Here is a 23633-nt window from a genome sequence, read left to right as displayed (position 1 = left end):
AAGAAGGGGTAGAGTGCAGCAGAATTTTTCTAAGGAAAAAGTAACAAGAACACACAAGAAAAATATCTTTTTCAAGCCTTAAAATACTTCTGCTTCTACTCCATTCTTGAAGCTGCGTTTTGCCCGTGCTCTTGTTCGCCGGGTTCGTTCGTTTGGGTGCTCAAACGTCGAACCGTTGTACGTTTTATCCTGGGAGACCTAGGCCACAACGCTCCTAGCACTTTTGGGAGGTGGCAAATAAGGTTTTAAGGAAAGAAAGGCACCTTGCCTAACTCGTACATTTCTTTCTTCCTTCTCCTTCTTTCTTGGTATATCTTTTTCCTTTTGGTTGATATATATTGGTATATCTTTTTCGTAGATATACATGTATATATAACCGTTGGGTCCGTTTTATATATAAATATTATTTTACGGATATTAAATCGATTGTGGTTCATTATCTCCAACATATATATATATATATATATATATATATATATATATATATATATATATATTGGATCAAATGCGGACAAGGCTTCGTGATACAACCACGGGTGCTGTACTACTACTACTACTACTACTATTATTATTATTATTATTATTATTATTATTATTATTATTATTATTATTATTATTATTGATTTAGTTTATAGTGGAATAGTAGTAGTGGGGTACAAGGGGTAGTGGGTGGTTTTATGGTCCTGTATATATACCAACCTATGTATCTGAAGAATAGGAATCAATGAAGAATATATTTATGGATGTCTGGAGACATTTTGGGAGTTAGACTATCGCTCGAAGTATAGTCATTGGGAGTTTGGCTGTCACTCGAAGCACAGCCATGGAGTTTGGCTCTTGACTCGAAGAAGAGCAACCCATACAACCTCAGGGTTGTATTAATTGGTGCTCTCGTTGAGAGTATCAACCTGGAAAAATTATTTTCAGGCTTAGAAAAAAAAAAAAAAAAACCCATAAACAGAGTAGAGCTTGTGGATTCGCATAGCAGCTTCAAGAAGATGCCAAGTTAGATGCAGTTACCACAACCATCCTACAATGATTCACTTGGCAGCATTGGGATTCCATTCCCAAAGATTCAGCCCATGAGAATATGTTGTGGCTTATGGGAAGCGGATGACTGGGCAACCTAGGAAGGAATGAAGAATATATTTATGAATGTCTGGAGACATTTTGGGAGTTAGACTATCACTCGAAGTATAGTCATTGGGAGTTTGGCTGCCACTCGAAGCACAGCCATGGAGTTTGGCTCTTGACTCGAAGAAGAGCAACCCATACAACCTCAGGATTGTATCACTTCGGGTGCGGATTGTACCACTAGATATGCATAAATGTATCACAAAGTGTGAAAATATAACGGAATGAAATGCATAAATGCACCACACCTAATGATACATTGAGAGAGTTCATGTGAAAATTGACTCTCATATAAAAAGTGATGACTGATATGATCTATTTATTTTGATAGATCAACGATTCACCGGGTTATGGAAATTTTAAGAAAGGATGTGAAATTCTTTTAATAAATATTGAAACTTAAATTGTTTTAATAATTATAGAACCAATATCGCGTATTATTTACAAGACTCAACTTTTGATAAACCTGATAAGACTGACTCAAGAGTGGCAACCTAAATTGTCACTTTGCGAGATGATAAGCGTAATGGAATGATTAAACTGTTTAATATTCCATCTCATTATTCCCTTGTGCTATTAATTAAGCCATCATTTGCTCTTACTCCGACATTGATTCCAATATGTACTTTCATTTTTTTACTTTTAAATTTACACTTCTTTTTACAAATTCTTGATGTAGACTTATTTTTTTGAGATCCACATAATAAAAATATTCAAACTTTATTTATCATGTCATGAAATAAAAATAAAGATATAAAAATCTGATAATAAAAACAAAGAAATAAAACTCTTACTCCAAAAGGCAAATCACGGTGACTCAAATGCCGGTGCGCACAAGGAATCTGCCCACTTTGAACATAATTCTCACACTGCTGCTGCTGAGGTTCGAACCTTGATCTCTTATCACAAATACTACCCACTAAATCATTGAGTTAAGCCCGTGCAAATATAAAATAGAACTCTTAATACAGTCGCTTGTGGGCCACACAGAGAGCACAGCTGCCGTATGAAAACATAACATGAAAGTTGATTTTGTCAACAAAAAAACGAGTTGTTGATCTTTCAATTTTACGTGTTTCACACAGCAAACCTCATGCAAGAGTGCAAGACCGGACCCATCTCGTCCAAATACATATTCTATGGACCCATGGTCCCACTGGTTTGATTGAAATTATAGTATTAATACGACACAAACTATAGGATATAATCATGTAAAAATAATGTTCCACCCATTAGTCCATTATTATCAAATGAAAAGCATCTATCCATCCCATTCCCGTTTCTATGTGCCGCCATTCTCCAAATTCCAAAACACCAAACTAAACTAAAGCTTGAAAAATTCTTCTTCTTCTCCACCATCTTGATTACCCATTACCGCCATGGACAAGCTGGTGAAGCCCGATGTTGAAGAACTCAACCTTCACTTTACCAGAGGCCACAACTCCTCTGCCACCTTCAACCTAACCAACCTCATGCACACCATGTCCGTAGCGGTTAATCTCACACCCACAAATCCCTCTCTCTTCTCTTCCTCGCCACAGTTTTCTATCGTCAAGCCTCTATCCACTGCTTGCTTCAAGGTTTCCTTGGCTCGCCCCTGTGATCTCCCGCCGGTGTCCTCGCCGCTTGACTCTGTTCTCGTCCGGTCCTCCATGCTTCCCACCGGCAAGGCCACCCAGGAAGATCTCCGCCGTATATTTTCACGGCCCGGCCCCAATATTTTCAAGGATGCTAAGATTCCAATCTGTTTTGTTGGAGCTGATGTCGTGGACTTCCTTCTTTCCCCTTCCTCTTCTAATTCGTTAGAAACCAATTTTCTACTCCCTAAGGCGATTTCCTGGTGCCGGAAACCTCAGCTGAATTCTCTGCTCAGATCTGCGGCCAGGAGGGGGAATTTCCACGCCGTTTCCGCGTTAATTGAGGCCGGAGCAGATGTAAACAGTAGGGATTTCGACGGAGTCTCCGCCATGGGGCTAGCGGTTGAGGCCGGAAGCATTGATTCGGTTGAGGTTTTGATCCGGGCCGGGTACACGATCGACAACAGAATCGACCGGTTCTTACACCAAGCGGCGGCGATTGACCGGGTGGACTTGATGGAGATCTTGTGTCTCGGCTACATAGACATCGATTTCAACTCACTCGACTCCAGAAATCAAACCGCGCTTCACGTAGCGGCAATCCAATCCCACGTCGAATCCCTACAGTTTCTCATATCAGTAGGGTGCGATCCCGATCTCCAGGACGCTAACAAATGGACGCCGCTTCACCACGCGGCGAACTCCGGCCAGATCCGGGCGGTGGAGATCCTGGTGAATAGCTCCAAGCTAGCGAAGAATCTTTTAACCAAAGACGGGAAGACCCCGTTTGATGTTTCCGTGGAAAGGGGACACTCCGATCTGTACGATATGTTGCGGCTGGGAGATGCGTTGCACCGAGCGGCTAGGACTGGGGACGTGGGGGGTCTGAGCAAATGCTTGGCGGAGGGGGCTAACGTGAACGGGAGGGATCAGAACGGGTGGACTCCCCTGCACAGGGCGGCTTTCAAGGGCCGGCTCGAGTGCGTTAAGGTGTTGCTGAAACATGGCGCTAAGGTTGACCCGGTGGATGATTGTGGCTACATGCCTTTACATCATGCCATTGAAATGGGACACAGACAGATCGCGTTGTATTTAATCGCTCATGGTGCCAAACCCAATTTCAAGGGACTTAAGCTCGCGGGAACCCATCATTCCCTTTCTGTAAATTCTTTCTAGAGACATATAATATGTCAACTGACGTATATGATGGATACCCAGTTAGAGCCACCGGTCTGGCAATCGATCAATGGAGGTAGCCAATCGAGTCGAGCCGAGAGCAAAGGCCGAGGATATCCAGAAGAATATTCAAGGAATCTTTATCAAATCTCAACCGGTTTTCTTTTTTTTCAAATTTAGAAATAAGATCTTGTAATTGAAGAAGTAAATCTAAATTTGATTTAGGGAAGTTTCTTAATCAAAATTTGGATACATTTCCCTTTCCTTTCTTTAATCAATCAAGTATGTATAAATACCCCTTAGGGGTCACATTGTAAGGATTCGGTTTATACTTTCTAACAATAACATTGTTCTCGTGCTATTTCTTGCTTTGTTAGCAGTAATGTTGATCTGTCAACCGGCTACCGTGTACCCGTACAACCAACACTATATATGCTAGTACTAGAGTTTTTGTATCAAAACCAAATGTTTTAGCTGCATGCCCTTACATCATGCCATCGAAATGGGACACAAACATGTGGCGTTGTATTTAATTGCTCATGGTGCCAAACCCAATTTCAAGGGACATGCCTGCGGGAACCCATTCTTTCCTTTTTGTAAATTCTTTCTAGAGATACAACTTGGTCTTTCACCGATCTATGCCCAACAATCCATACTACTACATCAAAAGTTAAAATTCACAGCGAAGATGAAACTTTACTTTCTTATATACCGTCATTGCATTTCGAAAAGTATAATACTGGACTTGATCCTTCACCAACCTTCGCCCAATAATTTTCTAGTCACTAATTGTTGGACTTGACAATTTACTTGTCCACCCAACATCAACTTGTGTGTATATATGTTAGTACTTTAGATTTTGTATCAAAACCAAATGTTTTGGTTCTATTTTATTTTTGTATAGTATTACAATCATGTTTTTAGCAAGAATTTGCGTTAGGGTTTAGTTTCCTAACCTATATTACCTAGTTGTATTATGTGTTTCTTTAAATTTAACATCAAACATTTTACAAAATGTACGTATGATGTGTTGCTATTGGTTAATTTTTTTAAAAAAATAAATTAATTACTAATAATAGGTCACACCATCATATTGATTACATTTTCTGTACAATTTTTACCCATCAGCTGAGGTCATTACACCTTCATTATATTAAATTTATAAACTATGAAAAAAAATTTAAAAAACAAATTTTCAACTTTTTTTTTTTAAAAATCCTTTTCTTCAACTACTACTCTTCTATATGCTTTTTAGACGATGTATATAAAATATTGATGGAATAACACAAACTTATTGCTACTTATTTAATGTTTATATAATTTATTCATGACATCTCAACTAACTTCTTGACTGCTTTATTTGTATTTCAAACAAATTGGGCAAAGGAAAGAGACTTCCCAAAAGGAAAATGAAAAAAAAAATAAAAAAAATAAAGAACTGCTTGGTTCTTTATCTTGCTTACCGCATAGTATTAAAAAAGTTTACATAAAGACAAAATTTCACTTTTTTTGGTTTCATATTTAATCTCTTATATGTTGAGTAGTTAACTAAAACGCCATGCCCCACCCTTTTTTTAATGTCACAAGTCATAATACCAAGTCTTTCCTGGGAACCAATCTCTGGATAAGTCTAATTTGGTTCATAAAATATATTAGAAATGGAATGTCCATTTCATATAATATATTTATTATGTTGTTTGGTTCCATTTTTACAAGGAAGAGAATTTCACAGAATATAATGAGCAATTCCTTTTGCAATGAAAATAATCATTTCAAGAATTCATTAGTATTAGCTATTTCTAGTCCATTAGAAAAACTATTTTATTATGAAGTATTTTAAAAATACCATTATAACCCCTTCATAGAAATACATATATTTCCATGCATTCTTTATACTCCTACAATTAATATATCGCTTCCAATAATTGCTAAGGTGTAATAATATGTTTCTATGTTTCTTCTTTATTCCTTTTTTTTTTTTCTCAATTTCATGTGTGTATATATATATTTATGTGTTTATGTTTTCCTCCAAATTGAATTTTATATATGTATATATACATACACATGTAGTACACGAACACGAGAAATGTATAGTATATTTTTTTCTTTGTTAGTATTGTTTTGTTCTTCAGTTTATTTTTATTTATAATTGTTTTTTGAAATAATACAATAATTTTTATGTTGTTTTGTCATTATGAACAAAGAAAATTGAAATATATATATATATATATATATATATATATATATATATATATATAATTCAAAATTCTGATTATCAAATCAAGTATCAATGCGGTGTGGGTACAAGATCTCTGGATGGTTATATATACATACACATGTAGTACACGAACACGAGAAATGTATAGTATATTTTTTTCTTTGTTAGTATTGTTTTGTTCTTCAGTTTATTTTTATTTATAATTGTTTTTTGAAATAATACAATAATTTTTATGTTGTTTTGTCATTATGAACAAAGAAAATTATATATATATATATATATATATATATATATATATATATATATATATATATATATATATATTTTTTTTTTTTTTTTTTTGAATTCAAAATTCTGATTATCAAATCAAGTATCAATGCGGTGTGGGTACAAGATCTCTGGATGGTCCTCTGATTCTTCAATTGGATGCCTTGAACACTCCACCACTGAATGGCCTGCATAATTCAAGTGGTTTAATCTCCAAAGAACAACATATATGTTTGTTGTTCAAATGGCTTGATCTTCAATAGAAGTTTTGATCAACAGGCATGATCATCATGGAGGAGGGACTTTTGCTTTCAGGATCGCATTTTTATTTTGATCTCTAAATAATATTTTCATATGTTTATATTATTATTTCCTAGGATAAATACATAGAAATAAGAGCTCATATTTATAGGGATAGGATAGACGAATTTTGATGTGTTCAAACTCTTTTGATATTATCTAATTTGTTAATTAGATAATATCAGTATTATCCAAAATATTTCAAATATACTAATATTAAAAACTAATCTATCTTGTTGGTTTTTGGGTTTTTGGGCCCAGAGAGGTCCAACACAACCTTGGTCGGTGGATTCACCTTTCACGTGCGGCTTATAGAAAAAATAAGTAGAAAATATAACTCAATGCTTTTTGTACGTGGAAACCGAAAGGAAAATCACGGGCCTTTTTGGGCGGTGCCAAGCCTAACTCCACTATGCATTTTGTAGGTGTCTTTGTACATATTGTAGAGCTATATTGTACATGTAGTATGAAAATATTGTGTAGGGAAAGAGCTATACTTTGTATATAGAGATGGAGTATGCTTCTTTGTGGGAGAATGAAGTCTTCTTGATAGTCTTCTTGTTGTGTATGTGAATTGCCTTCTCTTGGGAGAGTGGTGTAGGAAGAGTGCTTGTATGTATGAATGAATGATATGTCTTCTTAGAGGAGAAAGAATAGTGAGTGGGAGAATAGTACTTGGGAGAGTCCTCCCACATGTAGATGAATGAATGGAATCCCCCTCCTTGTGATCTTCTTCTCCTTTTTATAGCTAGCCCATCCCAAAAGTGTCTGTTGGACCATTAGTAGGGTATTGATGGGTGATAATTAGGGGGTTATGGAAAATAATAATAATTGGGTAATAAGTGGGAGGTTAGGAATGGTGGGGTAGGTAAATAGGGTAGTAAATAGGACTTTAAGGGTAAATAATTAAGAGTTTTATAAGGCTAATGCCTAGTTTTAGGCCGACCTTCTACCCGTGCCAATCCCACACTCGCGCCGACTCCCGGGTCGAGCCGACTCCTCGGTTTGGCTCATATCTCTTTTGGGCTTACTCCATCTTCCTCTTGGGCTTCTCTTCTTCTTCTTGGGCTTGATCTCTTTTCTTCTTGGGCCCCGAGCTCACGGGGTTCACACCCCATCATATCTATTTATCAAAATTTCAATGCCAACAAATGCCCCTCGAGACTTGCTTGTACGCCACTTGAGAGCCGCATATACCACTCGAAAGTATGTAGTGCAAGAAAATTTCGACACTACAACTTTAAGAGCAGCATATACCACTCGAAAGTATGTTGTGCAAGAAAGTCTCAACACTACAACTTTAAGATATAAGGATGTTTCAACTTGTGCCAAATAACCTTGAAGGATATGAGGCTGTTTCAACTCGTGCTAAAGAACCTTAAAGAATATGAGGCTGTTTTAACTCGTGCCAAAGAGTATCATTTAGTCTCGTCCATTTCAAATTTCATATGAGGTTTTTCCCCATGCCGGTTGAATGATATGTGCCTATGAAGAGATGAGAGGCAGAACTGTCCCATTGGGCGTGCCAATTTGTGAACAAAGAATATTTAATTATATATATATATATATATATATATATATATATATATATATTGAATTCAAAATTCTGATTATCAAGTCAAGTATCAATGCGGTGTGGGTACAAGATCTCTAGATGGTCATCTGATTCTTCAATTGGATGCCTTGAACACTCCACCGCTGAAAGGCCTCAAGAATTAAAGTGGCTTAATCTCCAAATAAGAACTTATATGTTTGTTCTTCGTTTAAGGGTCTTCGGGTTCAAATGGTTTGATCTTCAATAGAGGTTTGGATCAACAAGCATGATCATCATGGAGGAGGGACTTTTACTTCCAGGATCGTATTTTTATTGTGATCTCTGAATATTATTTTCAGATGTTTACATGATTATTTCTTATGACGAATACATATAAATAAGAGCGCATATTTATAGGGGTATGATAGAAGAGTTTTGCCCGCATGGGCAGCTCAACTGGTCATAGAGGTGAAAGTTGAAAAGAATGACCAGGGATCGAGTCTCACCATCGACAGTGTGGAGCAACCTCTCAAAGTGAGGGGAGCCAGTTGAGCAACCTCTCAAAGTGAGGGGAGCCAGTTGAGTTACCAGATGCTCTGTTGGGGTTCAACATTTTGGAAAGAATGATAGAAGAGTTTTGATAGGTTCAAACTCTGTTCATATTATCTAATTAACAAATTAGATAATATCAATATTATCCAAAATATTTCAAATATATTAATATTAAAAACTAATCTATTTATCAAAATTTCAATGTCAATAGTCATTTTATGGTAGGCGAGTATGTATATATTTTTATGTGTTTATTTTGAATAGGGGTATTTTAGGTATTTAAATAATATTCATTTTATATTCCCTAGTGCAACTAAACACAATAATATGATTTATTCTCTAATAGCATTTTTTTGTGAACCAAACAATATAATAGTATTCTTATTCTATTCATTTACTATTTCATTTATGTTGGAATTATATTCTATTCTATTTATTTTTATTCTTTGAACCAAACATCACGTACTTGTAGGTATGACCGAAGTTTCAGTTTCAGTTTAAAAAATGGCCAATCTGCAGTTTCGGTTTGAATTGTCAATTCAAACTATTCTTTTTCCCTGTGAAATTCTTTGTTTTGTTTTAAAATAATCCAAATTCAATAATTTTTTTTTACATCTATAACTTTTTGAAATATATTTATATCAAATATTTTAATTTTAATGTTCAACTAAAAAAATAAATTGGGCTTGCACTTAATTTTACCAAGATTAAGTCGCCAACATATCTTATTGAAATTTCAATAAGAATCAAAGCACACGTAGTTCTCTTACATTTTTTGTCAAGAGTCAGTTTGTTCCACTTCGATTATAGTGGTTGTTGTATAATCGGAAAAATAAGTCGTTGATGATGGTAGATTTATCATCTTTCATGTTGTCTACGTTTTGTCAACCCCTAATCGGCTGTGCAAACTTGAATTTTGATTGATTGCAACGTCACCCTTGAACGAGTATCGTCTAACTTGTTTTCACATGCACTAAATGCCTGTTCGCCTGTTCTACTACCACAATAGAAGTAGAGGTTTCAAAAATTTGGCTTGCAATATTGTATAAAATAAGAAAAAAAATCATGGCCTTTCCACCAATGCAAAATCAGTATTTAAATACATTTATGCCTCGAATAATGTTGGAGATTACGATGAATTTATTTTGCTTGTCCGACGACTTTACTCGTTCTAGCTAACAAGTTAAAGCCTCAACTTCGTTGAAATGATTGTGAGCTTTGCGAACTACTTCGATAATACATACTAATATTCATGGAATGACCATAAACCTATAAACACTCTCCGCACCAATTATAAAATAAATTTGTTATTTCCTTTGGACCCTTAATTGATTTATTGAGGAAGCAACAACCTTGGGTATGAATGGATGCTCACCAAAGTATGGAAATTACTAATTTGTCTTAGATTCAAAGGCCATTTAACATGATGGTTAAAATGAGTTAGAATTTTATAGTTAAGGGATTTATTTACAAACTTAAAAGTTAGAACCAAAATAGTAAAGTTATTATAGTAGATAAATCATTTTAAATAGAGTTAATATCCAAAATTGTCCTCGACTATAGTGGTTCTTTTCAATTTCATCCTAAACGACTTTGGTGACCTAATATAGTCCCAGACTTTTGTGTTTCGCTCAATTTAGTCCTCCGTTTGTTATTCCGTCAAATTGGTGTTAAATAAAGGGACAACTCAATAATATCAATATTGACATCTCTTTACTTTCAACATGCGATGTGGGAAATCTCTCTTTCTTACACGAATTACACCCAGAGTTACTCTCAGACCTACGAATCAAATTTTATATTCGCAGCTTTATAAGTGATTATGGGAGTAATTTGTAAAAAAAGGGAGATTTCGCACTTCACATGTCTATGAATAAAGAGATGCCAATATTAAAATTACTGAATTGTCTATTTATTTAACAACAAATAGAAGGAATAACAAACGTGGGACTAAATTGAGCAAAAACACAAAAGTCTGAGACGAAATTGAGTAAAACACAAAACTCTGGGACTACATTAAGTCACCAAAGTCGTTTAGGACAAAATTGAGAAAAATCACTATAGTCGAAGACGATTTTGTGTATTAACTCATTTTAAATATTAACTCCTTATACTGTGATAATTTTTAATTAATAAAAAGTATATTAAATTTATTAAAAGTGTATTTTATTCGTTCCTCATCAATCACATATCATAATTAAAATTTTTTTTTTTTTTTTGAATGTTATCATAATTAAAATTTAAATATGCACAATTTTAAAATGTAGTGTTCTTTATATTTTTTATTAAAATTAGTTTAAAAATTATATTATAATTCTAATGCTAAAATTAGTCGGAAATAATTGAAGCACATTTTTTAAGTCGGAAATAATTGAAGCAAATAATGTGGCGCCAAAGTAGGAGTTAAAAATTTGATGGAGCGCAAAAGTACCTGGGAAAGTGAAATAGGTGCCACGTTGGCAATCTCCGCAAAAACCAAGTAACCAATCAGAATCAAGATTTCTAGAACGGAAAGGCAAAAGATGTGAGCCACGTTGGCAATCCATGCAAAATCAAATCCACCAATTAGAATTGAGGTCCAGACGCCGCTCCTCTCTATATAAAGATCGAATGTGTTTGTTTTCCCTCCCAAATCGATCAACCAGCGAGCGAAAACTCAATTCATCAAATTCATTCAAGTTCACCTCCATCGCCATGAGTTCTGCAGCAGCGGAAGTGAAATCCACCGGCGGCGGCCGCGGCAAGCCTAAAGCCTCAAAATCCGTCACTAGGTCTTCAAAGGCCGGCCTTCAGTTCCCCGTCGGCAGAGTCGCCCGGTATCTGAAGAAGGGCCGTTATGCTCAACGCGTTGGCTCCGGTTCTCCGGTCTATCTCTCTGCTGTTCTCGAATACCTCGCTGCTGAGGTTCATATTGCTCTCAATTCTCTTATCTTTCAATCATTCCTTTATTCTGATTCTGTTTTTTGTTGTGTAATCGTTAATCAATTGCTGATTTGTTGAATTTCTAGGTTTTGGAGCTTGCTGGGAATGCCGCAAGGGACAATAAGAAGAACAGGATAGTCCCAAGGCACATCCAATTGGCGGTGAGGAACGATGAGGAGTTTAGCAAGCTGTTAGGATCTGTGACCATCGCCAATGGCGGTGTTCTGCCCAACATTAACCAGTGTTTGCTTCCCAAGAAGAATGGTAAAGGGAAGGGCGAGATTGGATCTGCGTCCCAGGAGTTTTAGATCAGCTTACGAGGGCTAAGAAATGGGGGTTGTGCCAATTTTTTGTTGTCAAACATTTAGTGCTAAATCAAAGTGTTAAATGTAGATTTAGTAGCTGAATTGCAGTTGTTAATACAATGTTTGATGCTTGCTTTATGAAATGGGTGCTAGTTTAACAAGTGATGACTATCAAATTATTAATCAATTTTTTGCCTGGTGCATTGAACCACAATTTTCTCAATTGACTGGGATTTAGAACTGATGAACTATCATTATGAAGTATTTGGTACAACGAAATTCTCAGATTTGCGAACTTGGTACAATTAACTTCTAACAGCACACCAGAAAAAAATGTAGAGTTGGAAGAATTGAAAAATTCGCATTATAAAACAGTTGCTAAGGTAACATACAGATCAATCCTTATATGGTATAGACTAAGGTTTATAGTACAAGTTTTTGTATTATAAAATTTTATACATAAAATAAATTAATATGAATTTTGTATCTATTATTTGATTTAACGTTCATAATGTTATATGTATTAGGATTTTATGTATATGAGTCTGTTTAGAACTTCTTATCATTGTCACACTGTGATTCTCAACTTCTTATTATTGTTACACTGTGACTTTCTATTCTATATATTCACATCATCTGATCTCATTGTAATCAAGTTCAGAAAATATAATACAATCAGTTCTCATCTGGTATCAGTTAGCTAGGGTTTTGTGATTCATAAAATCAAGAAGATGCAGCGCTGCGATGATCCGTGTCAAATTTGTAAAGGTTTCGGCCACACAGGAGTCAATTGTTTTTGGCGCTATGATGATCCGTGTCAAATTTGTAAACGTTTTGGTCACACGGGAGCCAATTGTTTTTGGCGCTATGATGATCCGTGTCAAATTTGTAAACGTTTTGGTCACACGGGAGCCAATTGTTTTTGGCGATATAATGATCCGTGTCAAATTTGCAAAAGTTTCGATCACACGGGAGACAACTGTTTTCGGCGATATTCAGGGGCTCCGGGTTCTCAGGCTAATTTGGTGTTTCAGAATGATTTAGTTGCTAAAACCTCGTCAAATTCTCATACTTGGGTTCCGGACACTAGAGCCACAAATCATGCAACTCCGAACATCGCTGCCCTTTCTACATCGGAGAAGTACACTGGTAATGACACTTTACGTGTCGGTGACGGTATGGGTTTATCTATTAGTCATGTTGGCCATGCCTCTTTTAATACCCCTTCTAGATTATTTACATTGTCTGATATACTTCACGTTCCGCATTTGTCTAATTCTTTATTATCTGTTCAGAAGTTTGCATCCGATAATAAAGTCTTTTTTGAGTTTCACCCCTCCTTTTTTGTTGTGAAAGATATCAATACCAAGGAAATACTTCTTCGGGGCAATAGTTCGGGGGACTATACACACTTTCATTACCTAGTTCGTTTCCGTCAGCGTTTATTTCCGCTCGTGCCTCGGCTTCCACTTGGCACAATCGTCTGGGTCATCCTCATAACCGTGTTCTTAGCCACATACTTCGTTCTTGTTTGGTTAGTGGGTCTCGTGATAATATTCGTTGTTATAATTCTTTATGCAATGCGTGTCAATTAGGCAAATCTGCCCGTTTTCCCCTCCCCCGTGTTGCTTCCTCTAGTTCTCAAGTCCTAGATCTTATTTACACAGACATTTGGGGTCCTGCGCCCACTTTATCTACTTCTGGCTTCCGTTATTTTGTGATCTTTGTGGATGACTATTCCCGTTATACATGGTTCTTCCCTATGAAATTAAAGTCTGATCTTTATGTCATCTTTGATAAATTTCGTACTCTTGTTGAACGGTCCTTTAATTGCAAAATAAAGGCCATTCAATTTGATTTAGGTGCTGAGTACAAAAAGTTGCATTCTTTGTTTGTTTAATTAGGAATTCAACATAGACAATTCTGTGCCTATACACATGAACAGAATGGTCGTGTTGAACGAAAACATCGTCACATTGTTGAAACTGGTCTGGCTCTTCTAGCTCATGCCCCTGTTCCTTTGAAATTTTGGGATTTTGCCTTTGAGACTGATGTCTATTTAATTAACAGAATGCCATCTTCTGTATTAAATAACTCCAGTCCTTATCTCCTGTTACATAAATCCCCTCCTTCCTATCTTTTTCTTCGTGTCTTTGGGTGTTTATGCTACCATCATCTTCGACCATATAATCGTTATAAGATGTCATACAGGTCTTCTCCATGTGTCTTCCTAGGTTATCCTGAGTCCTTTAGGGGGTACAGATGCATGGACTTACATACTAATAAGATTTACACATGCAGGCATGTCAGATTTGATGAAGAAGTTTTCCCCTTTGCTATTAAAACTTCTTTGCAGGATCTATCTACTCCGTTTTCTAGACCTTGGGCGGAATCTGTTCTCAGTCACAACACACCTATTCCTGCCGTGTCCAATGATGAGCTGCCAGAACTGCCGCTACCTGCTTCATTCGAACCAGCCGTGGATCCCGGACAGGCTGCCTCGTTGGGTGATCCTGTAGAGCCTGTTGCTCGCAGACGAGGCCGTCCACGTGGGCGGTCCATCAGGCCCAATGTCCGTACTCACTCTATGGCCACTCGCAGCAACGCAGATGCTCCTCTTTTTGCTCTAGCAGCTCAAGTGCATCCCACGGAACCCACATGTCACTCTCAAGCTGTCAAATATCCTGAGTGGCGTGAAGCCATGGACCAAGAATTCAATGCTCTCCTGCATAATCACACATGGTCTCTAGTTCCACCCACTGCGGTATGAATATTATTGGCTGTAAATGGGTGTTTCGTACGAAGAGAAAGGCTGATGGTGCTATTGAAAGGCATAAAGCCAGGCTGGTTGCGAAAGGTTTTAATCAGGTTCCAGGCCAGGACTTCTTCGACACTTTTAGTCCAGTGGTAAAGCCTACGACTGTAAGACTCCTTCTATCTCTAGCTTTATCATCTGGGTGGTCTATCAAACAGCTAGATGTTCATAATGCTTTTCTGAATGGTAATCTGGCTGAAACAGTTTATATGAAGCAACCCCCTGGTTATATTGATGCTAACTTCCCGAATCATGTTTGTTTGTTAAAAAGATCTCTGTATGGGTTAAAACAAGCTCCCAGAGCTTGGTTTAATCGACTACATACGTTCTTACTATCAGTTGGCTTTCAAGCATCCAAGACAGATGTCTCTCTGTTCTATTACTCTAAAGACTCTGCTTTGGTTTATCTATTGGTGTACGTGGATGACATTCTTGTAATGGGAAGTGATCAGGGTATTATGTCTCAGCTCTTGTCCAAACTGTCTGCTACATTCAAAATCAGAGATCTTGGTGAACCAAATTTTTTTCTGGGTATTGAAACAGTTAAGAGTGACAATGGGATTATTTTATCTCAACAACGGTATATGAATGATATTTTAAAACGGGCTGGAATGTCTGAATGCAAACCCCTTTCTACACCTATCTCTGTCTCGAAAACTGTCCCCTTTAATTCAGATCTATATGATGATCCCACACAGTATAGGAGTCTAGCTGGAGCACTGCAATATCTCACTGTCACACGACCTGACCTATCCTTTGCAGTTAATCAGTTATGCCAGCATATGCATGCTCCCACCATATCACACTGGGAGCAGCTCAAACGGGTACTCAGGTATGTTAAAGGAACAGTTGATCATGGTTTACGCATACGACGATGCTCATCTAGAGACATTCATGCTTTCTCTGATTCTGATTGGGCTGGTTGTCCTGACGATCGAAAATCCACGAGTGGTTTTGCTGTTTTCTTGGGGAGTAATCTTATATCATGGGTTTGCAAGAAACAGAGAACTGTTGTCAGGTCATCCACTGAGGTTGAATACAAAGCTCTTGCAGATGTTTGTGCTGAGGTTCTATGGATTATGTCATTATTGCGTGAGATACAGATTCCGGCTATTTCCATTCCAAAATTATGGTGTGATAATCTAGGAGCTACATATATGAGTGCCAATCCAATCTTTTATGCGCGCACCAAGCATGTGGAGATTGATTATCATTTTGTTCGTGATCGAGTAGCTTCGGGCGATATCCAAGTCAACTTCATCTCCACAAAGGATCAACTTGCTGATATCTTCACCAAAGCTCTGCCTGGACCTAGATTTTCTTCCTTAAGGGACAAGCTACAGGTTACTAGTATACACTGTGCTTGAGGGGGAGTATTAGGACTCTATGTATATGAGTCTGTTTAGAACTTCTTATCCTTGTCACACTGTGACTCTCTACTTCTTATCATTGTTACACTGTGACTCTCTATTCTATATATTCACATCATCTGATCTCATTGTAATCAAGTTCAGAAAATATAATACAATCAGTTCTCATCATATGGATCATGTTTCTTGATATAAATTGCCAAAGTGTATGCTCAAATTGTAGAGCCCAATGGTGAGGTCTTGTAATTTTTGAAACAAAAGCTAAGACTTCATTAAGGGTCTTGTAATTTGATTCAATGCAACTTGCGATTGGTGTAGTAGTCAGGATTTAATTAAATTATTTATAATATTTAAACTGTGATGTTATCAAGTTGGGGATGTAGCTCAAATGGTAGGGCGCTCGCTTTGCATGCGAGAGGCACGGGGTTCGATCCCCCGCATCTCCAGTTAAATTTCTTTTAGCACTTCTGCTTTTAAAGCAAACAACATCGTCAAGCGCGAAGAGTAGCCACCGCCAACGGCCAGCCGGGGAGTCTGCGTTATCTGCAGGAAAACATTCGCGACGCGGAACAGTGGAATTGCGGAACAGTTCAGTTGTACAGAGGCGGGAGGCCTACGGGGCGACGGCGACCAAGGACGCAGACTCACTGAGGTTAATTTTTGCACTGTTTGTTTTACCAGTAGTATTTCGAAATTTGATTGTTAAATTATTATTTATAGTTAGATTAATGTAATAATATGTATCAGACTGCTCTGCAATGGCGTTGGCCATGCCTATGTTCAATCTTGCTCCAGATATGAGAGTGTCTAGACTCTGCTTAGGTGAGTCCATGGCTCTCTCTTTCTTTGTTCTCGCACTTGTACGTCTTTTTTTCTTTCTGAGTTCCAAAATCTGAAGCAGGAACCATGACATTTGGCGAGCAGAACACCTTTTCTCAGTCTATTCAGATCCTAGATAGAGCATTGGATGCTGGAATTAACTTCTTCGATTCTGCTGAAATGTATGCACACCAAGTGTTCGACATTTGTCTCTAATGTGCAGCTGGTGTTCCTCTCAACTGAATTTTCTTGAACTCTTTTTTATGCTAGGTATCCAGTGCCTCAGCGTGCAGAAACTCAGGGGAGGAGTGAGGAGTTCTTTGGCAGATGGATTAAGGAGAGAAAAATCCCCCGAGACAATGTCATTTTTGCAACAAAGGTAGTGAAATTTGCTTCTATTTTATTTGTTCGTTTGTGTTTGAAGTAATGTTATCCGATATCAAACAACTAAACCAACTAAGTCACTTTATCAATTGCCAACTGATTTTAGATTGGATGCTCAGAGAATCATTAAGAGTTGTTTCATAACTGTAGAGTTATGCTTATAAAGATAGTATAATGCAATATCAATTTTTAATGAGCTCTATAATACATGTAGCATGAAGGAAATTTGTCCAGAAGAGTAAATAACTCTAATGGGGCATGACAGTGTTTGAAATATCACAAACAGGAGAGTTTCTCACCGTTGTTGTGACTTCCAGACTGATGCTATATTGATTTCTTCTAACCATGAACAGTTGAACTTGTTCCAATTGCATATGGTTTCTTAGTTGTTTTCTGTTTTTATACAGGTCAGTGGCCCTTCTGGACAGATGTCTTGGATCCGAAATGGACCAGAAAGCTTGGATGCCTGGAATGTAACTGAGGCAATTGACAATAGGTAATAGGTTGATCCATCAATGTGATTGTTGTCTTTGATTGGAAGCATTTCTTAATGTTGACATTATTTACTATTTTATTGTATAATGTATAGTATCATGATAGTTTTTCTAATTTCTTCCATTTTTCCAGATAAATAGTTGCACCTTGTTACTTACATAAACCTTTATCAAATTTACTGGCCCATTATGCTTTTACTTTTCAGTTAATGATTTTGTATTGCTGTTTGGACTAATTTTCTGATGAACTGGTGCAGTTTGTTGCGTGCAAAAACTGATTACATAGACTTGTATCAAATTCACTGGCCTGATCGGTTTGTACAATGGATTTCCCTCTATTTTCTCTGTTCTTTTGATAGCATCATATGCGTCAGTTAATAATTGAGAATTAGAAATTTAGAATGCGAAAACTGAATACGTCTTGGACTTACCTTCTGTCATCCACCATTTCATCGAAATTTCTTGGACCTTCTCACAGCTATGTTCCAATGTTTGGAGGAACTGAATATGATCCGCTCCTAAATTTTTCCTCAGTGAGTTTTGAGGAACAAATAAGTGCTTTAAGCAGAGCTGTCGATGCTGGAAAGGTTATTTATGCTTCCTAATAATTTGGTTATTCAACTTTACTTTTTGGCATTCAATTGAAGGTGAAATTTATTCCCTCTAGATCAGATACATTGGACTGAGTAATGAAACACCTTATGGCATCATGAAGTTCTTACAAGTTGCCGAAAGTGGAACTGGCTATCATCGAATAGTTTCTGTCCAGGTGCTGTATGGCTCAATTATTGTTATGAGTAAAGCATGACTTGGCTTCCATGATTCTTTTTGTTTTACATTTTCAGAACTCATACAACTTGTTATGTCGAAATTTTGATTTGGCAATGGCCGAATGCTGCCACAACGAGAGGTGAACCTTGTATCAATACATTGCGTTTTATACATCTCTTTGGGTAGTCATACACCTCATTCAAACTTTGCACTGCAAGCGATAAGTTAATAATCACTTGAATTTATTTATTTTTCCCCTAGAGTGAGCTTATTAGCCTACAGCCCTCTAGCAATGGGCATACTTTCTGGAAAGTACTTCTCACCTGATGGGGGTCCAGATGATGCTCGTCTTAATCTGTTCAGAGGTTACATCACAATCTTATTGCTATTGCAATACTACTGGTAAAATTTCTCACAAGTGAGCTGCTTCATTCATTCAGGGAGGTATGTGGAAGGGGAATCCAGATACAACCTGTCAAACACCAGAATTAGACAGGCTGCAATAGTGTGTATATAGTTCTTACTTTCTTTTTCATGCTATATGGTCCCCCCTCTAGGTGTTTGTTTTGCATTTGCGTCACATTTTTGTTTGTTTCCTAGCTAACGCACTTCTATTATCTATTGCAGTCATACTGTGAAATTGCAGATAAATATGGTATTCATCCAGTGTCTCTTGCAATTGGTATGACAAGATCTCTCCTCTCTCACTTTGTGTGTGTATATACACTGGACATGCATATAATTATAGATATTGGTGTCATTTAGTGAGACCAGTAGTAAATATGGAGGATGAAATACATTATATTATATTGAAGGTAGGGACTAATTGATTTTAAGAAGGATATGACAACCAGATAACCAAAGAATTTTGTGGTTAAACATGCTTCACTTACTAAGAAGTAAGCATAGTGCAGCGCTGAGATCCATCAATGATTACAAATAATTGCATGCATGTCCAATATGTGGGGGGCATTTTGTTAGTACAAAACAAGAGAGAATGTTGTTGGTAAGGTAATAGTGAAGGTAGTAAATTGTGAATCATTTTGGGCAGCTTTTGTTTTGAGACACCCTGTTGTGGCTAGTGCTGTGTTTGGAGCAACAAAGATATGGCAGCTTGAAGAGGTAGTTGCTGCAATCACAGTTGAGCTTGGTCCTGAAATACTTGCCGATATTAACAAGGTCCACTGGAGATTCCCCAACCCCTGTCCTTGATGTTCTAGGTTGTGACTGACAGACAGACAGACAGACATTCTTGAAAAGGTTTGGAACTTTTCCTGTCATCCTGCCTTCTGGGAGTACATAATAATCATGATTGGGGTGGGGGGAAGAAAAAAGTTGCACATTTTGGGAGGTTGTCCATCAAAATGTTGGGGGGGGTAATGGTATTTGTGATGAACATGAGGATGACACTGACACAAATGGATGGATGCATAGATATTTTTGGTGTAGATGAATAGTCACGGGACATGAGTTAGGCCTCATAAATAAAGCAAGAGCCCCGGAGAAGAGCTGTGCGTGTTTGACTGGTTGGTGTATGTTGTTGTACTTAGATCCTATAGTCCATTGGAAAAAAAAAAGGCATTTTTGAGATCCTCATCATAAGCAATTTTTTTTTTACCCTATGCAATAGTGCTCTTAACGAATCGGACATGAACGAACGAAGATTTTTCGTGTTCGTTTGTTAAGCGTTTATTAGTGTTCGTGATAAGTGTGAACCAATTTGATCCATTCATCTAGGATGATTAATGACTAAAAAAAATGACAGGGTCAATTTTATATATATTAGTATAAAGGAATCAACTTAGTGATTCTATGCATCTATTTTTATTTTTTATTTTTTTTTAATGTAAGAAAACCAATTAGACCAAATATGTTCTCTTTGCAAACTAGCACTAGTAACTCAATTGCATATGAGACACTATTAACAGAAAAGAAGCGGACAAGCAAGGAAGACGAAGACAATGACAACCCTATTCAAAAGCGAATTAACAAAACTTAAAGTAATTCTAACCAAAAGTAGTATTTACTACATTATACCATACCCAAAAGTAGAACTACTACATTATACCATACCAAATACAGCAAGTAATGAATAACATTGGACATGTTCATGTAAAACTAGTATAATATATACATATCAAAAAGTGTTTATAAACAAAATGTATAATATGTTTATTACATATTACATAATGTGTTTATTTTTGAAAATGATATTTATTTTCTTGATCTATTTTATGAATCAACATGTTATAACCCCTCTAAAAATGCAATTTCATCCACAAATTCATATCACCCAAAGCACTTAGGGAGTAGTCAATAGTGCATTATATTGCCTGCCATTGATGAATATAATATATAGAGTACATCAATGAGGAGGTTTAGAGGTATTGGGTTGATTTTTTTATCAGCTAATGATGATGGGTTACAATAATAATATGGGTTTATTGAACCCTAGCAAACTAAAAATTAAATGGCCAACAAGATAAGCTTTAATTAAAGAGATTCCCTTTAAACCCAATAGGGTAGTTCAAGTGGCAAATGAGCTCTCTTTGTGGGGAAGAATTCCGGGATGAACCGGGGTTGATTCCGTCACAAGTGACGATCCCCTTTGGACTAGCTTCTGTGCCTCTCGGAGCGAACCGGGTGGATTTGGACCGTTAAACGAATAGAGAAAGACCCGGACCACCATGTGTGGTTGAGACCAAAAAAAAAAGAAGAGATTCCCTTTATTACATCAACTAGCTTAGTATAACACAATGCATGGACTTTTTGTGAATAAAACTTTGATTTACGAGAAAACTTGTATTCGTTATCTCCCATTGTGATTCTAATTGATAAAGAATTACATGGAAGTAAATTAGTTTACAATGTCTATAGTTGATCGACTTAAAACAAGAAGAACAATAAGAGCCGAATTACGAATTGTGTGATTACCTAACTACGTCACATATATTTTGGGTAATACATTACTATAAAGTTGTAATTAATATTGATTATTGATCCAACATGTTGGTAAAGTTTTGTTGAATATTTGTTTATGGGGTTAATACATTTTTTGAGTATTGTGATTTTTGTTGCTTTAAAACTTTGAAATTGATACATTTTTAAAACTTTTTGAGTTTTAAAATTTTGTCATTTTTGTTTATATGATTATTATATACTAGCTATTTGTTGAGCATATAACCATCAATGTGTAATCTAACTATTAGATTAGACTTTTAGTTGAGATGGAACACATGCTTCAATTTGGTATCAAAGTCATGCCACAAGTCATGAGTTTGAATTTCTCCTTACACGTAAGAGGGCATGTTGGTCATATAACCTTAAACTATGAATAGTTTATTCTTTACACGTTTTTAGTTGTTTTACTTATGATGCTTTTAACTTGTCACTAAGGACCTTGTGGTTTAGTGGCACAAAGTTGTTCCTTCATATGGGAGGATAGGTTTGAGCCTCAATAGATGCAGTATTGACTCTTTCTGCTTCAGTAATTGAAAAACATGTCATATCCACCTAATTATTTTCCTATTCATATTTTTTTCCCCAAACTATGATTTTATCAAGTATATCTCATTTATTAGAAAAAAAAAAAAAAAACTCGGTACATATGTTCTAAAGTTCTAACACATTGGGATATAGCGCGTATAGATGCATCTAATTCAATTACTTCTTGCAACTTAAACCTTTTTATTTATTGTCATGTCTTTCTTTTACTTATTATACACATATAGTTTTGAATTGACTTTATTTATAAATAAGAGTTAATACCCAAAATGGTCTCTCGACTATGCCATAATTACCAATTTGGTCCTCAACTACCATTTTTACCCATTTAAGTCCTCAACTATGTAACTTTTACTCAATTAAGTCCTCAACTATACAATTCTTATCCAATTTAGTCCTCAACTATACAATTCTTACGCAATTTAGTCCTCTGTATTAATTTGACTATTTGTTGACTGTCAAAACTCGGGATAAAATTATAATTTTACAAGATTTCTCCTTCCTCTCCATTTAGCAGCGCCAAACCATGCAGCAATACACTCCGATCAGATTTTGACCGTAAAAAAATCGTTGGAAATCAAATTCATGGGCTATCCGATGCATAACCACTACTTCGATACTGACAGGTTTAGAACCCAACCGGAGCTTATTGCTACATGGTTTGGCGCTGCTAAATGAGGAGGAAGGAGAAAACTTGTAAAATTACAACTTTATTTCCACTTTTGACAGTCAATAAACAGTCAAATTGACAAAGGACTAAATTGGGTAAAAATTGTATAGTTGAGGACTTAATTGGGTAAGAATGATAGTCGAGGACCAAATTGGTAATTACGACATAGTCGAGGGACTATTTTGGGTATTAACTCTATAAATAACTTAGGGAAAAAGTACAAATAAGCCATTGAACTATTTAGGGATAGCAATTAAGCCACCGAACTCAAATAAGCTCCAAATTGATCCATAAACCTTTAAAAAAAGTGCAATTAACATTTTTAGTAGGTTACCAACAATCTTGGATCAAACAAAAGTAACCCAACTAACTCGTGTGAATTATTTATTTAATTACTTATTACTTATTTTTGTTTTCAATATCTTATCCATTAAAAAAATTAATCTCATTTTGCAATTATTCGAACCTGTAACCTTTCATTTGAGAAATTCAAAATTATGCTTGATCACAAGTTCTTTGTTATTTTTTAACATATTTTATTCAACTAGTATTACACTTTTTTTTTCATAAGTAACTATTTAATCCCTAATATTACATTTTTATTTAAAAGTATTACATATTTCGTCAAAAGTATTACACTTCACTTTATAAGTAACAAAAAATATATTATAGATTAGTATTATATCTTATAGTATAAGTATTACATTTTATCTTGACTGACTCATCTCACGTATCAAAATTTATAAGATGATCGTACAAGAAACTTATTGATGGATAATGGGTCCAAGCACGAAAGGTTAATTCAGCAGGTGGAACAACAA

General features: G+C 36.2%; 3 protein-coding genes and 1 non-coding gene across 5 annotated transcripts; all 4 read left to right on the top strand.

The window, feature by feature from the left end:
* The first annotated feature begins 2513 nt into the window (after window positions 1-2513).
* On the top strand, window positions 2514-3887 carry LOC109182602 (ankyrin repeat, PH and SEC7 domain containing protein secG-like). Its single transcript, XM_019332751.1, has one exon. It carries the CDS (start codon window positions 2514-2516, stop codon window positions 3885-3887), a length of 1374 nt encoding a protein of 457 aa, XP_019188296.1.
* Window positions 3888-11392: 7505 nt separating this feature from the next.
* LOC109182696 (histone H2AX-like) lies at window positions 11393-12146 on the top strand. Its single transcript, XM_019332850.1, has 2 exons — window positions 11393-11662; window positions 11767-12146. Exons 1-2 carry the CDS (start codon window positions 11453-11455, stop codon window positions 11986-11988), a joined length of 432 nt encoding a protein of 143 aa, XP_019188395.1. The 5' UTR covers window positions 11393-11452; the 3' UTR covers window positions 11989-12146.
* A 4397-nt stretch (window positions 12147-16543) lies between these two features.
* On the top strand, window positions 16544-16616 carry TRNAA-UGC. The gene has a single exon. It is a non-coding gene; the product is annotated as a tRNA-Ala (tRNA).
* A 53-nt stretch (window positions 16617-16669) lies between these two features.
* On the top strand, window positions 16670-20241 carry LOC109182695 (protein tas-like). Of its 2 annotated transcripts, none has more exons than XM_019332848.1 (13): window positions 16670-16822; window positions 16918-16992; window positions 17072-17171; window positions 17260-17368; window positions 17781-17869; window positions 18125-18181; window positions 18346-18454; window positions 18535-18657; window positions 18713-18777; window positions 18900-19003; window positions 19079-19143; window positions 19266-19320; window positions 19690-20241. In XM_019332848.1, the coding sequence occupies exons 2-13, from the start codon at window positions 16929-16931 to the stop codon at window positions 19848-19850; spliced, it is 1101 nt and encodes a 366-aa protein (XP_019188393.1). In that variant the 5' UTR covers window positions 16670-16822; window positions 16918-16928; the 3' UTR covers window positions 19851-20241. The 2 variants fall into 2 exon arrangements, with proteins under 2 accessions (XP_019188393.1, XP_019188394.1); XM_019332849.1 differs by having other exon boundaries at window positions 18535-18636; window positions 19690-20240.
* Window positions 20242-23633: the final 3392 nt, after the last annotated feature.

This window comes from Ipomoea nil, unplaced genomic scaffold, assembly GCF_001879475.1.
Source record: "Ipomoea nil cultivar Tokyo-kokei standard unplaced genomic scaffold, Asagao_1.1 scaffold1074, whole genome shotgun sequence".
Classification (NCBI taxonomy): Eukaryota; Viridiplantae; Streptophyta; class Magnoliopsida; order Solanales; family Convolvulaceae; genus Ipomoea; species Ipomoea nil.
This window is presented reverse-complemented; position numbering and strand designations above follow the sequence as displayed.